Raw genomic sequence first — 14,601 nt, forward strand, 5'->3', positions numbered from 1 at the left:
TCACAGTGTTTTAACAAACTCAGATAAAAATTAATCAAGTGCTCCATAGCAGCTGGAATTATCCATCTTATGAGAGTACTTTTTCTTCCTGGGTTTATATTTTCCGCAAGTTGTATCATGACATTTGCATCCAAACACATTTCTTTTCAAAATTTTCAAAATCCTTCAAACCCACCTTAAGATTTTCTGTTCTATTGAATCTTCTGAAGTTACTCTGCCCACATTAATTTTATTATTTTCTGTCATAATATTGCACATACCTCATAACAATTAATTATTATTTATTGTTCTATTTGTGTCATATTTATTTCCCCAAGAAGATGATAAGATCCTAAAGTGTAGGGTTTACATCTTATACTAATTTTTCATACACTCCAGTTTCTCAATAGGCACTTACAGTCTCATTGTCAGGAACAGGAAGCAAGCATCTCTTCTTTCTTTTTATTGCTTGTTTATTCTTTTTTTTTAAATTTTTATTTTTACTTTATTTTACTTTACAATATTGTATTGGTTTTGCATACATTGACATATTGCTTGTTTATTCTTACATAGTGCTGTGCTGTGCTTAGTTGCTCAGTCATCTCTAACTATTTGTGAACCAATGGACTGCAGTCCACCAGGCTCCTCTCTTCATGGGGATTCTCCAACCAAGAATACTGGAGTGGGTTGCTATGCCTTCCTGCAGGGATCTTCCCAACCTAGAAATCAAACTGGGGTCTCCTGCATTGCAAGCAGATTTTTTACCAGCTGAGCCACCAGGGAATTCCTACATGGTATTTGGCTCTTATTTGTACTATTTTTTTTTTATTTAGCATTTGCAATATTTTGGTTTAGCTTGTCTGGAGAGCTACTAGCAGCCTTTTAAAGGGCATTGTTTCTTAATAAGCATACTTCTCACAGGACTTAGTTCTCAAAATAGCAAAACTAGAAGCTCAGTTTTACCAATAGTTCATCATGATCAAGCTCTAGGAAATTATTTGATATTTATCAAACTCATGACACTGTTTTTGACCAATTTGTCATGTAGTGAACTTAGAATGGGAGCTGCAAGATTCTCTATCTCTAGAATGCATGAGTCCATAACTAGGATATTACTTTCATATTCTCAAGGAATCTGGATAACCTAGTTTATAGGTCTGTTACTCAAATGATGTGTGTGTATCAAATCCAAATATTCTGATACTAGACTGCCTGCCCACTTCCTATAAATTCTCTAGATTAAAGCACCATTTTTTGTGCATTGGTAATTTTTGTTACTAAAAATATAACTTCATTATATAATCTATTCCTACTAAAGAAAGACTGAAGGAAGACTGACATTCTTTGCCAACCCTTGTAACATAGTGAACCGGTCTAATACAATAAAAAGATAGATTATAAGAGACCAAATTGCTGTTTGATGAGTTTCAGTCTTTTGTAAGATGAATTACATTCCTAAGCACTAACAGTACTTATAAATGAAACTATGTGTAGTGTTATAATATAGCTAATGTTTATGAGATTTTGATGAATCATAAAATGAGAGGAGTCCAAGAGTGGAGATAACATAGTTTATTTTTTAACTGAGGAAAGTTATTAGTGAAAATCACTTGCCACTAAATCAGAAAAAATTTGGGGTTAAAAAAAGTGGAGAAATTACTAAAAGTATGGCTTGGTCAAATCTAAAATTGGAAGCAGTCATTACTTGAAGCCTATGTTGATTCACTTAAAATAAATATTGTCAGATTAACTTTATACCACTTTTAGAGTAGGAGATTAGGGCAATGTGGTAGACCGAGTTACTTAGAATTCTTACTGTCTTCATCATCACCTTAAGAATTATTATCATTATTAATACAACAAAAGTAATAACTATCATTCATTGAAGGTACACTAGTAGCCTTACTTTTTTATTTTCCAATGTCTCTATATACCTCTTTCATATTAATTTTTTCAACAATTCTATGAGATAAATGGGCTACCTTGGTGGCTCAGTGGTAAAGAATCCACCCGCCAATGCTGGAGACATAGGTTTGATCCCTGGGTTGAGAAGATCCCCTGGAGGAAATGGCAACTCATTACAGTATTCTTGCCTGGGAAATCCCAAGGACAGAGGAACCTGGAGGGCAGTCCATCGTGTTGCAAGAGTCGGAAACAATTTAGTGATTAAACATGAGATAAATATTGTCACTCCCACTTTACAAATGAGGATATTGAACTTCAAAGAGTTTGTAACTTATCAAAAGTTACCTAGTGAGTAGTAAAAAACAAGATTAATTTTTTTTTAGATGCACTGAACTGGTATTTCCTAAGATGATGGACTAAGAAAATGAGACCAACATTCCTGAAAATTATAGTAGGAAAAATGGGTAGAATAGTTAAGAACTCTGTTGACGACATCATAAAGCTAACAAAATAAAAATTCCAAGGCCAAGATCTTGGTGAAGATAAACTCAAAGAAGTAAATTAGCCTGCCATTTGGAGCTGCTATTTCTGAAAAAGGATGCTAAAGCTGAGAAGGGCATCTAATAGTATCAGGGCAACAGCATCAAAAATTGGAATCCAGGGTCCGTACTGAGTAAGGGTAGTTGTTAAATCCACCATGCTTTGAGTTGGGCTCCTGAAAGGCAATTCACTTAGTGTGACTATATGCCCAATATCTGGATTGGATATCTCTATGAAAGAAAACCAATGATACATGACCCCTACATGGCTTTCTATTAATGGAGGATCATAGATCTTAATGCAAAATAATAAAACTTTTAGAAAATAATTTAGGAAATAATCTTCATGATTGTGAAGATAGCAACATCTTCACACAATAAAAAGGTATTACCATAGAAACCATACTTTGTGATATTTTCCATTATTCCATTATTTTCCAATAAAACATTCTACAGCACTTTAAGTAAAAGAACTTCAGATACATGTATCAACATAAATGATTTTCACAAATGAGAGTCACAATATATACTATACAATTTCATTTCTGTAATATTCAAACACTGTTAGATGTAGGGTATTGAATTATAAGTCCAGGATACTATTCTCTGGGATGCTGGCAGTGTACTATTTCTTGTCTAGGTGATATTACATAGCTGTTTACCTCATGACAATTTATTTATCTGTACATTTATCTTCTGTGTTCTTTTCTGTGTTATACTTCACCACAAAACTTCTGAACAATTAATATATATGCTATTAGAGAGGGAATTATTTCTGTATGAAAGCAAAATAAAGAGCCTGCCAACAACATGTACTGAAAAGTTACTGCAAGGTGCTGTGAAAGTAGATATAAAAGATACAGAAAAGAATGCATCTGCAATCTATAGAGATTACACATGATAAGAGAAATTAAATATACGTGAACCAATACCAGAATATTGTTATAATAACAGCATGACTTTTTCCAAGAAAGCTGATGTGTCCAAGAGATACACATTTCAGTGCACTCAATTTTCATAAAAAGAAAGTGAGTATTCATTATTTATGTAGCTAAATGTGTAATCCCCTGGAGTAGCAAATGGCAACCTGCTCCAGTATTCTTGCTTGGACAATTCCATGGACAGATGAGTGAGCCTGGTGGGCTATAGTCCATGGGCTTGCAAAGAGCTGGACACAACTGAACATGCATGCATAAACATGAAATATTTTAAATACATAGCTGGTTGTCAAACTTCTACTCTCAAATCTTTATAGCCATAAATGTAAATATATTTATTTGATAAATGAGATTTTGTTTATGCAATTAAGCATTTCAAATTTAGCGTTAACAAATACTTCCTAAATTCTGGGGCAAGAACTACTAAACTCATGCTGCTACTGCTGCTGCTAAGTCACCTCAGTCGTGTCCGACTCTGTGCGACCCCATAGATGGCTGCCCACCAGGCTCCCCCGTCCCTGGGATTTTCCAGGCAAGAACACTGGAGTGGGTTGCCATTTCCTTCTCCAATGCATGAAAGTGAAAAGTGAAAGTGAACTCGCTCAGTCGTGCCTCCAGCGACCAAATGGACTGCAGCCCACCCGGCTCCTTCGTCCATGGGATTTTCCAGGCAAGAGCACTGGAGCGGGTTGTTATTGCCTTCTCCGGCCATATGGACTAAAAAGAGGAGAAAGCAAATCTTCAAAGAGAAAAGAAAGAATAGATGGGCAGAGTAAAACAAAGGTAAGAGGAGACAGTCCTGTGGGCCTTCCAGTTATTCCTAGAAGCCGATCTGATTCCTTCCTGTTCTTGAGTTTTAAAGGCAAGATCTATATACTGAGATACTACAGATTTCTATTACTTGCGACAAAAAGGTCCAAGCAATACTGGATTAACTTTCTTACACATTATCTCTATTAGCACCCTGAAGGCAGAGGCTCTCTCTTCTATCTGCCAGACTAAGACAGGTCCTGTTATTACGGCTTGCAAAGTATTTTCAGCTTCCTGAAGATACTAATATTTTTACCACTTCACATGAGGTTTTTTTGGGGGGAGCGCAATCACAAATAGAATAGAATTCTCTTCTTTTATCATGTTTTTAAAATACAAATATCTTAATTGTCCTCGCAGAATTCCTCCACGTAGACCAGCAGATTTTCTCTCCTGACTGAAATTCTGATGTTCAGATTAGTAACACCATCTGGAGTTCTACCTACATATATTTCTGTGGGAAGAAAAGTCCATTTAAAAAATACTTCTATTTTATATTATCCTATAGTTGATTTACAATGTTGTTAGTTTCAGGCGTACAGAAAAGTGATTCAGTTATACATACACATATATCTATTCCTGTCCCATTTAGATTATTACAGAATACAGAGTTTCCTGTGCTATATAGTAGGTCCTTGTTGGTTATCTATTTTCAGTATAGTAGAGTATATATGTCAGTTCCGAAATCCCAGTTTATCCCTCCTCCCCACCTTTCCTCTTTGGTAATCATAAGTTTATTTTCTTAGTCTGTGAGTCTGCTTCTGTTTTGTAAATAAGTTCATTTGTATCTTTTTTTTTTATCAGATTCTCCATGTAAGCAATATCATATGATATTTGTCTTTTTCTGTCTGACTTACTTCACTTAATATAATAATTTCCAGGTCCATTCATGCTGCTGCGAATAGCATTATTTCATTCTTTTTAATGGCTGGGTATTATTCCATTGTGTATATGCACATCTTCTTTACCATTCATTTGTCAGTGGACATTTAGGTTGCTTCCATGTCTTGGCTATTGTAAACAGTGCTGCAATGAACAGTGTGATGCATACATCCTTTCAAACCATAGTTTTTCTCTGACTATATGCCCAGGAGTGGGATTGCTAGATCATATTGTGGTTTTATTTTTAGTTTTTTAAGGAAGCTTCATACTGTTCTCCATAGTGGCTGTACCAATTTACATTCCAACAGTACTTTCAATAGCTTAGGAATTTCCCTTTTCTCCACACACTCTCCAGCATTTATTGTTTGTTGACATTTTGATGATAGCCATTCTGACTGGTGTGAGGTGCCTCATTGTAGTTTTAATTTGCATTTCTCTAATAATTAAAGAAACGTCTTCTTTGAAGAAATGTCTATTTCAGTTCAAAAAGTCCATTTATAATGGCACATTGCATGCAATTTATTTAATAATGCCCTCACATTTATTTTCAAATGTAGAATTACATTTTAGTGTTAATTGTATTAATAATGTTGTACATTAAACCTATTACTTATTTATTTTATAAGTGACACCATGATCTTGGATTTCCCAGCCTCCAGAACCACAAGAAACAAATTTCTGTTATTTTTAAGTCAACCAGTCCATGGTATGACTGCTTCTTTTTGCAGAAAGAAATCTGAGCATCACCAGTATTTGTCAATTTACACCACCAGAAGTGTTAGAACTAATAAGAGAAATATTCTAGATTTAATAAACATCATTGCTGCACTTGCTTTCTGCTAAAATCTATTTCTTTAAAAATGTTTTGTGAATTTATTGAATGTCACAAAATTTGATTATTAAATTTCTTATGTTTACATAAAAAGATATTAATATAATAACCCTATTAAGATATAACCTTATTGTATTTGAACATATATTGGCCAGGCAAAGTTTCTAAGTGGCCAATAAGTGCATAGGATGGTACAGCAGGAACAGTGGTAAATTTAAAGTTTGTACACAAAGGAAGTTAGGATTGACAATTGATGCGCATCTGCATAATACTTTAAGATCGAGAAAAAAATCGAACCGTACAAACAATGAACAATCATGTTCACACAAAGACCTACACATCCACATACAAACATTGTAGTAGCTTTATTCATAGTAGCCAAAAACTATAAACAATTCAAATGCCCTTCAATGTATGAATGGTTAAACAAATTGCAGTGCACTCATACTGTGAAACACACACAGCAATAAAGTAAGAATGAACTGTCATGTGTGAGCACGACACACGCAATTTGGATTGATCTTAAAGGAATTATGCTGAGTCAAGAGGCCAGCCTCCAAAGGAGACATATCGCATGATCTCAGTTATTAATATATACCATTCTTAGACAAAATTATATAGATGGAGAACAGATTGTTTGTCAGGGATTACAGACTGGGAATGGGGATGGGGATGATGCCAGATGGCTGTGCATAGCATGAGGGATCCTTGACCAAACTATTCTGCATTGTGACTTGGTGGTGCACACAAATCCACATGTGAGATAAAATTACATGGAACTAAATACACACACACAATAATTGCATGTTTTAAAAACATAAACTCTCATAAGGTTGATAGATTGTCTCATGGTCAACTTCCTGGTTATGTATTGTACTACAGCTAATCAAGATGTTACCGTTTCCATGAACTGGATAAAGAACACATATGATCTCTCTGTATTATATTTCTGGTCTTCCCAGGTGGTGCTAGTGATAAAGGACCCAACAACTGCCAGTGTAGGAGATATAAAAGATGTGGGTTCCATCCCTGGGTCAGGAAGATCCCCTGGAGAAGGGCATGGCAACCCACTCCAGTATTCTTGCCTGGAGAATTCCACAGACAGAGGAGCCTGGCAGGATACCATCCATGGGATCACACAGAGTCAGACACAACTGAAGTAACTTAGCATGCATGTATTATATTTTACAGCTCTGTGTGAGTCTATGATTATCTGATTATAAAAATTATTTTAACTGGTCAGAAATTTCAGGAAAAAGAATATCTCCACTTGAGAGAGTCGAGGAGGTCTCATGGAGGAGGCATCATTTGAACTAGACTATAGATCTTCATATGGTCCAGTAGCTCTGTAGTTAAAAAGTTTATCATTTTTAAAAGTTGAAATGAAAAATGAAAATAACAAACAACTTGGTAATATGTTTTGGAATGATCTCAATAAAAGTTTTTTTGTAGAATTAAAATTAGACAAGAAACCAGCCCATTCTGTTGATCTAATCATCTTTTCATCTTAAAAATACTTATTCAACCTATTAATAATCAAGTAGCAATCATATAACACTGTAGCTTACAGCAACAGTTATAATCACACAATTTCTTTAGCACCTGCTGTGTTCTAAGAACTTAGTTAAGCACTTTTAAATATCTCATTTTAATCTCTACAGCATTCATTTGAGGTGAATATTATTACCCCTGTTTTATAAAATGAGTATATTGAGGCTTAGTGTGTTTAAATAACTGGCTTATATCACCCAGTGTAAAATCTGGATTACTTCTTAAAATTGATGTGTAAATAGTAACAAAGCTACACGTTCTGCATAATACAAAAATCAAAGGTCAGTTCAACAACATTTATTGAAAGACTATTATATGCAGAGCACTTTACTAGGTACTGTGGGAAAAGAGATAGAAAATATAGCTGAGAAATGCCTGCCTTCTTGCACAGTTAATAAATATTATTTCAGTCATGACTTCTTAATTTTCTCCAATGAAATGGCTAAAAAAGACAAGTTCAAGAATGCGGAAACCCTTTGTTGTGTTAGTTACTTGGTCATATCCGACTCTTTGCCACCCCATGGACTGTACTCCAGGCTCCTCTATCCATGGGATTCTCCAGGCAGGAATACTAGAGTGGACTGCCGTTTCCTTCTCCAGCAGATCTTCCCAACCCAGGGATTGAACTCTGGTCTCCTGCATTGTAGGCAGTTCCTTTACCAGTTGAGCTACTAGGGAAGATCTGAAATCCTATAGAAGTTAACTTTCAAAGAAAATTGTCTTTTAAAAATATGATACTGTTGTATCTGTTTCTCTGTGCACATTAAGTTTGAACTATCGCTTATATATTCACTATGGCCAAACCTCTATTTCTAAGATCTTTTGAGAAATATTTCTCTGAGAAATATGATGCCACTGTGAAATTGAACTTCTAAAATTTCTTCTTAATTTAAATCTCTTCAAGTTTGCCAAAAAAATTCTTATCACATTGCAAATTTTACTTCAATTTGGAAACTACCTCCAGAAATGTGGAAAATTCTAACATGCTGTCAATTTATATGGATTAATTTTTAAACACCTTCTTAAAGATGAATTGTATCCTTTTGGTTTTACAAGACCCTGATACAGAATGCCTACTACAGCTTTCATCACTTGACACCTTAACGGCTTGCTTCCCTTTACCTACAGACTACGGGTGCCACCTAGAGGCCTAACTGTGAAGTATACTCAAACAAGAGGCTGCTGTTGCTAAGTCACTTCAGTCGTGTCAGACTCTGTGTGACCCCGTAGACAGCAGCACACGAGGCTCCGCCGTCCCTGGGATTCTCCTGGCAAGAACACTGAAGTGCGTTGCCATTTCCTTCTCCGATGCTTGAAAGTGAAAGTGAAGTCGCTCAGTCGTGTCCGACCCTCAGCGACCCCATGGACTGCAGCCTTCCAGGCTCCTCCGCCCATGGGATTTTCCAGGCAAGAGTACTGGAGTGGGGTGCCATTGCCTTCTCCCAAACAAGAGAAAATGGTAGGAAATGTGAGCGTCCCTTGAACTGCAAGGAGATCCAACCCAGTACATTCTAAAGGAGATCAGCCCTGGGTGTTCCTTGGAAGGAATGATGCTAAAGCTGAAACTCCAGTACTTTGGCCACCTCATGCGAAGAGTTGGCTCATTGGAAAAGACTCTGATGCTGGGAGGGATTGGGGGCAGGAGGAGAAGGGGACAACAGAGGATGAGATGGCTGGATGGCATCACCGACTCGATGGACGTGAGTCTGAGTGAACTCCAGGAGATGGTGATGGACAGGGAGGCCGGGCGCGCTGCAATTCATGGAGTCGCAAGGAGTCGGACACGACTGAGCGACTAAACTGAACTGAACTGAACTGAACTGTACTTAAGTCTTTCTTTAAAATTCATTGTTTTCCTCATTTTTTTCAAAAGAATTCATTAAATTAAATATATGTCTACAAAATATTTAACAGTAAAGTCATGTCAGATTTCATATCATATTTTAGCCTAGTGCCTAAATTGTATCAGTTCATATGCCAATGCTATTTAGGTGGATTTTTTTTCTACTAATGTTTCTTTCAAAGTGGTTATGGTACAATACAGAACTCATATGAGTAGTTATACACAATGAGGACAGGGTAATGCAAAGATTCCGTGAAATCTCACCACTAACATGAAACCAATCCTAACTTCATAGTGCCTATATCACTTGAATGTTGTATATCTAACAACTCAATAGTAATTTATCAAAGCTGAAATCAGGAAGGTGATTGATATTAGGCTTTTTCTATCAATTTTCTATCCAGGCAGTGAGCAATTCAGGGTCATGCTAGATGTAGCAGGGAGGCATCTTCCAGGATAAATTCCCCATAATATCCTCCCATCTGAGCCCAGAGGAGTCTAAGAGACACATGGTGTAAGAACAGACTGGAAATGAGGGCAAGGAGGTGGAGTGGTAAGGCCAGAATCAGCAGTCATCTCAAAATAGAGGTCTGACCTTTACCTGCATTTATACAACTATACACACTCACACCTGGATCTTATTTCCCTTCACAGCTATGCAATGTGAAAAAACTTTAAATACAAACACACAAGCTCTTGGTGATAATACCATTTCATTCAGCAGTTCATACAGATTCTATTTTTGTTTCCTCCCACCCAACCACACAAAAATCTTACCACATAATATACGCTGCTTGTTCTTAGGTAAATTTTCACTCTAGCCTCAGATTTGAAAGGAATTCGCAGTAAATTGACGAGTAACATTTTCCCCATCTTCCCCTTCTTTGTGGATTATCAAAATGTCAAGAAAATTGATGATATTTATTTTTTATTATGGTATGTTGACATTCTCAGTAGTGCCGTGTTAAATAAATACTATTTGCCTTAACTTAAAACAAATACATTACATAGAGCTTGTATAATTATTATAGGCGACAAGAAACTAGAATCTTCCCCACATTTATCTCTGTCAGTTTGCTGGAAGTGCAAATAAATTATATCTTGGTTTCTCTTTATTTCCTTAACTTAGTTCCCATTCTTTCACCGTCATGAAGTATTTGGTTTTCTGCTGTCTCTTTACCTGACCTTTCATAATGATTATGATCATTTTTTTCATCGCATTAAGAAAAAACACCTAATGCTTTTCTGTATGTAAAAAAATGTCGTTTTTTTCTTTTCATATTTCATTTTGCTCTTTGTCCTGCACCTTGAAAGTGGAAATTTACTGAGTTGAGAAAAGCCAGTGAAATGAAGGAAGGGATCACTTCAAACTGCATACACACATGAGAGAGATTTATGTCAACAAGTCAAAATTTGATGACAGAAAACTTCTAGAAAACAAGTGACTGCAAGTTGAGACAGAATCCATCTGGTAGAAGCAAGATGGTGTGTGGAGAAGAGCTCGGAAGGAAATAGCAGACGGTTTAGTTTGATTGGTCAGATCTAGGTGACCTGCATGATGACTTCGGCAATTCTGTACCTCTAAGAATGACCTGCACACAAAAGTGTGTTCCATTCTGCTAGGCTGTTCTCTTAGACACCAGTTTTGGAAGTGATCCAGTCCCGGAAGGCAGTCACTTTAGTATAAACACCAGGCTTATTGGGTTGCCCACATTCATCTCCCCAGCTCACGATTCCAGCAAGGTACCAGATATCTCTAGCATCTGGACTAACCAGAGGTCCTCCAGAGTCGCCCTAAAGGAGAATAGAGAGATTAGTAATTAATATTGCAGCTTATTACAGAGAAATGTGTTATTTTTTAACATGAATTTAATGAAAGGGGCAGTTTCAAAAAATCTTCAGTGTGCTCAAATGACAAGTGATGTCCTTTACCTATGCCAGTAATTCACATAAAAGAGGAGCTCCCCTGCCTGGAGAGCTGGTTAGACTCAGGGTTCAGTACTCTGAGATGAAAAGACTCCATCTCTTGGCAGAACAGCCCCAGTCTGATACATCTGACAAATAACTGCCCACACTCTACCTGTATGACACATCTCCTAAAAGAAGGGTGAAGAGTTTAGTACTGATAAAAAGCATGGACATCAGAGTCAGACACCTGGGTTTAAAGCTCAATTCTGGCCCCTCCAAGCTGTCTAAGACCTTTAATTTACTTATTGCTAATGCTCCTAATAATACCTACCTGCAATGATAATTTTGAAGATTACGTAAGACAGTGTACATAACGTGCTTAACATAAAGCCTGGCACAAAACAGAACTTAGTGAATATGTATATATAAACACAAACTCCAGTTGTTTATGCCTTGTGAAAGTCAGTAGGCTATTTCTTTTATATGGGTCATAAAAACAAGGTGCTGACTGATCTTCCCCCAAAATCCTGGGATCTCCAGTTACTGACCACTCATTACATGTTCAACACTATATGAAGTGCTTAAATAATTAATATATTATTTCATTAACTCATGTAATTCTGGCAGCAAAGCATGGAGTTAGGTTTCATTTTCTCTATTTTAGCAATGATGAAGCTGAAACTAACAGAGTTTAGCAATTTTCCTGATATCACATGCTATTCAATATCCAGAGTGATTTCACTAAGAAGTCTATGCTTTTTTCCTTTACATTACACTAATTTCTTTGAGAATTTTCTTTCATTTACGTAAAAGTATTAGCTAACACTAATAATAACTCAATTAGATATAATGTGTTTGTAATTTTTAAATCAATTCACCAATAATTATACTTCCTTATACTCTCATATGTGGTAGGAGATGTAAAAAGCGTCTAAACACATGAGCCCTCCCCTCAAGGAGTGTACAATGTACTGATAGAAACAAAGTGTACTGTATGAAGCTATCGGATAACAAATCATTCTGATAATTGACACCTAGGCCTATGTGAAGACATAGCAGATTAGGAAAAAGAAATGGAATATGCCAGAAACTACAAAGCTTAAATCTGTTTAAGAGACAGGAGTGAATGAGTCTGATAATAAAGTAATTAAGGGAAAAAGATCAGCAGTGAGTCTAACAGCAATACAAGCTGAAAACTTAGGTGATGTCCAGCAAGTATCAAATGGAGAAAGAGACAGTTGGTTCTATTAACACTAGTTAGCTCACATGTGATTGGTGAATAGGGGAGTTACATCAGTACAAAGTGGAAGTTGTGATGGCTTATAGGTGTTTGGACTTGGGCAGGGGAGCCAGAATAATGGGAGTAGAACTGCAATTTCCAGAAAAAAAGGTCTCAGCTCAGCTATTGCACAGGTAGAAGCCTTGGAGGTTCTAATTTAAGAAAATGTTAAGAGTGTCTATGCCCAGGAACCCTTCTCCCTACCCAGAGAGGCACACCCCATCCTTGCTTAATTCTCAGGTCCTGCCAGGTTGTACTTCCTCCTCTGCCCAGAGCTACCCTCCCATGTACATTGTCTCACCCTCAGCAAGCCAGTATTTCTAGTCAGTATTTCTACTCTATTGTTTTTGTGCATTTTTAACTTTCCCTCAGTCAGCCGCCAGCCACCCTGGGCAATCTGCCTACCTACACTAACTTATTTTTCATGGTACAATTATTTTTGCTGTTGATGATGTTGTTAATTCTCTGATTATAAAGTTGCATAACTTTTGAGGGGTCCGTTGGTCTGTATCCACTGCTATTTTTCTCTTAAATGCAGCTATTTTTAGTGAGTGGTTTAATGAGAAACAGAGCAGGAAGTTTATTCAAGGATATGGGTATGTATAGCTGATTCACTTTGATGTATAGCAGAAACTAGCACAACATAGTAAATCAACCACTCCACTAAATTATTTTACAAAAGAATGTACATATCATAACAGAAACTTAAAGCTAAACAAGAAACAAATTTTAGTGATTAAGATATGAAGCAATGAAGCAATAAATTAAGTTCTTAACAGAAAGAATGGAGACAAAGAGATAAATATGGAAGAAATAGTAAGGGGGAAATACTCTATGATTTAATTGATTACATGTGAAAGAGATTTAAAAGTAAAAGTTTTCAAGAATAACGAAAGCCAACCACATAAATGAGAAACTTGAAATGAAAAAAACATTTCATGGACAGGGAAGCCAGGCATGCTGCAGTCCATGGGGTCTCAAAGAGTCAGACATGACTCAGCGACTGAATTGACTGAAGGCCTGTTGCATTTAAGATGGAACATATGTAAAAGTTGTCTTATACTAACAACTTAAAACATATAAATGGAAATGGTTTGGTGGAAATGCAAGACTGGATTTGAGCAAGAGATTAATTTTGGAGATGTATATTTGGAAGACATTAAAGTGACAGCTAACTCAAAGAAAAGGTAATTTCTTTGAAGGTATATGTAGAGAAAAAAAAAGATGAGTCTTAAGGAACAGCCAAGCTTAGAGACAGGATGAGAGGGAAATAAAGAGAAACCAATATAAGGAAACAGAAATGAGTTGTTGGAAAAGGAGGGAGGGGGAAATCAGCATATTTCAGGATTATAGAACCCAAAATAAGATCATATTTTAAGAGGAGGTAGCCACACGCCACTGACATGGGAGGGAGTAAGAGATCCAAGTAAAGATTTCTGCATATAAAGTTACTGATGATTTTTGAGAGGGGGAAGTACCAGATTCCTCCTGAAACAGAAAAGCAGTGTGTTATAATCACAAGGCCAAACTTGGTTTCTCCTCTTTAGTTCCCCAAATTTATGAGACATTCACATCTAATAATATCATCAAAAAGGTATTGTATTAACAGAAGAGGTAACATATTTTCAAATGAAATTATACACAACTGTGATTTACTTCAAAATAGATCTGGAGTTGAGGATGGGAAGAAGAAGGTTGGGGGTTAAAATATGTAGGAATGAAATAAGATTGGTCATGAGTTGATAATGTATAAGCTGGGTGATTGATGTGTACACACTGTGAGTCAATCACAGAAAAAAGTGTGGTCCCATCCCAACCCTATCAGCAAGGGCCAAGTGGGGAGACTGGACTTCCACCCTTACAGAATCTAAGGAAGTCCAATTCCCACCTGACTGGTGTCAGAGGAGGCTGAGTGGGGAGCCTCTCTTTCATCCCTGCCAGGTGATGATGAAGCCTTCCTCTTCCTCCCCTGTGGTAACCAGCTGGGGAGCATGGACTATCCCCCAATATCGATGAGGCAGAACTCTCTCTCCGTCTAGGGTGATGTCAGAACAGACCTAGTGGAGAGCCAAGCAGTGATAAGGCCACTATCCCATGATGTCAGTGGAGACCACAAGGGGAGCAGTAACAAGTTG

At 36.8% G+C, this 14,601-nt stretch overlaps 1 protein-coding gene across 1 annotated transcript in view; it reads right to left on the reverse strand.

Annotated features, from left to right (window-relative positions):
* The window catches only part of LOC102186288 (transmembrane protease serine 11E), a 54,273-nt gene continuing 48,927 nt past the window's right edge, over positions 9,256 to 14,601 (reverse strand). The window contains exon 10 of the mRNA XM_005681664.3: positions 9,256 to 11,073. Within this exon, the coding sequence (XP_005681721.1) occupies positions 10,912 to 11,073 (162 nt within the window). The 3' untranslated portion in view covers positions 9,256 to 10,911. The remainder of the gene's footprint in view (positions 11,074 to 14,601) is intronic.

Source organism: Capra hircus, chromosome 6 (genome assembly GCF_001704415.2).
Source record: "Capra hircus breed San Clemente chromosome 6, ASM170441v1, whole genome shotgun sequence".
In the NCBI taxonomy this organism is placed as follows: domain Eukaryota; kingdom Metazoa; phylum Chordata; class Mammalia; order Artiodactyla; family Bovidae; genus Capra; species Capra hircus.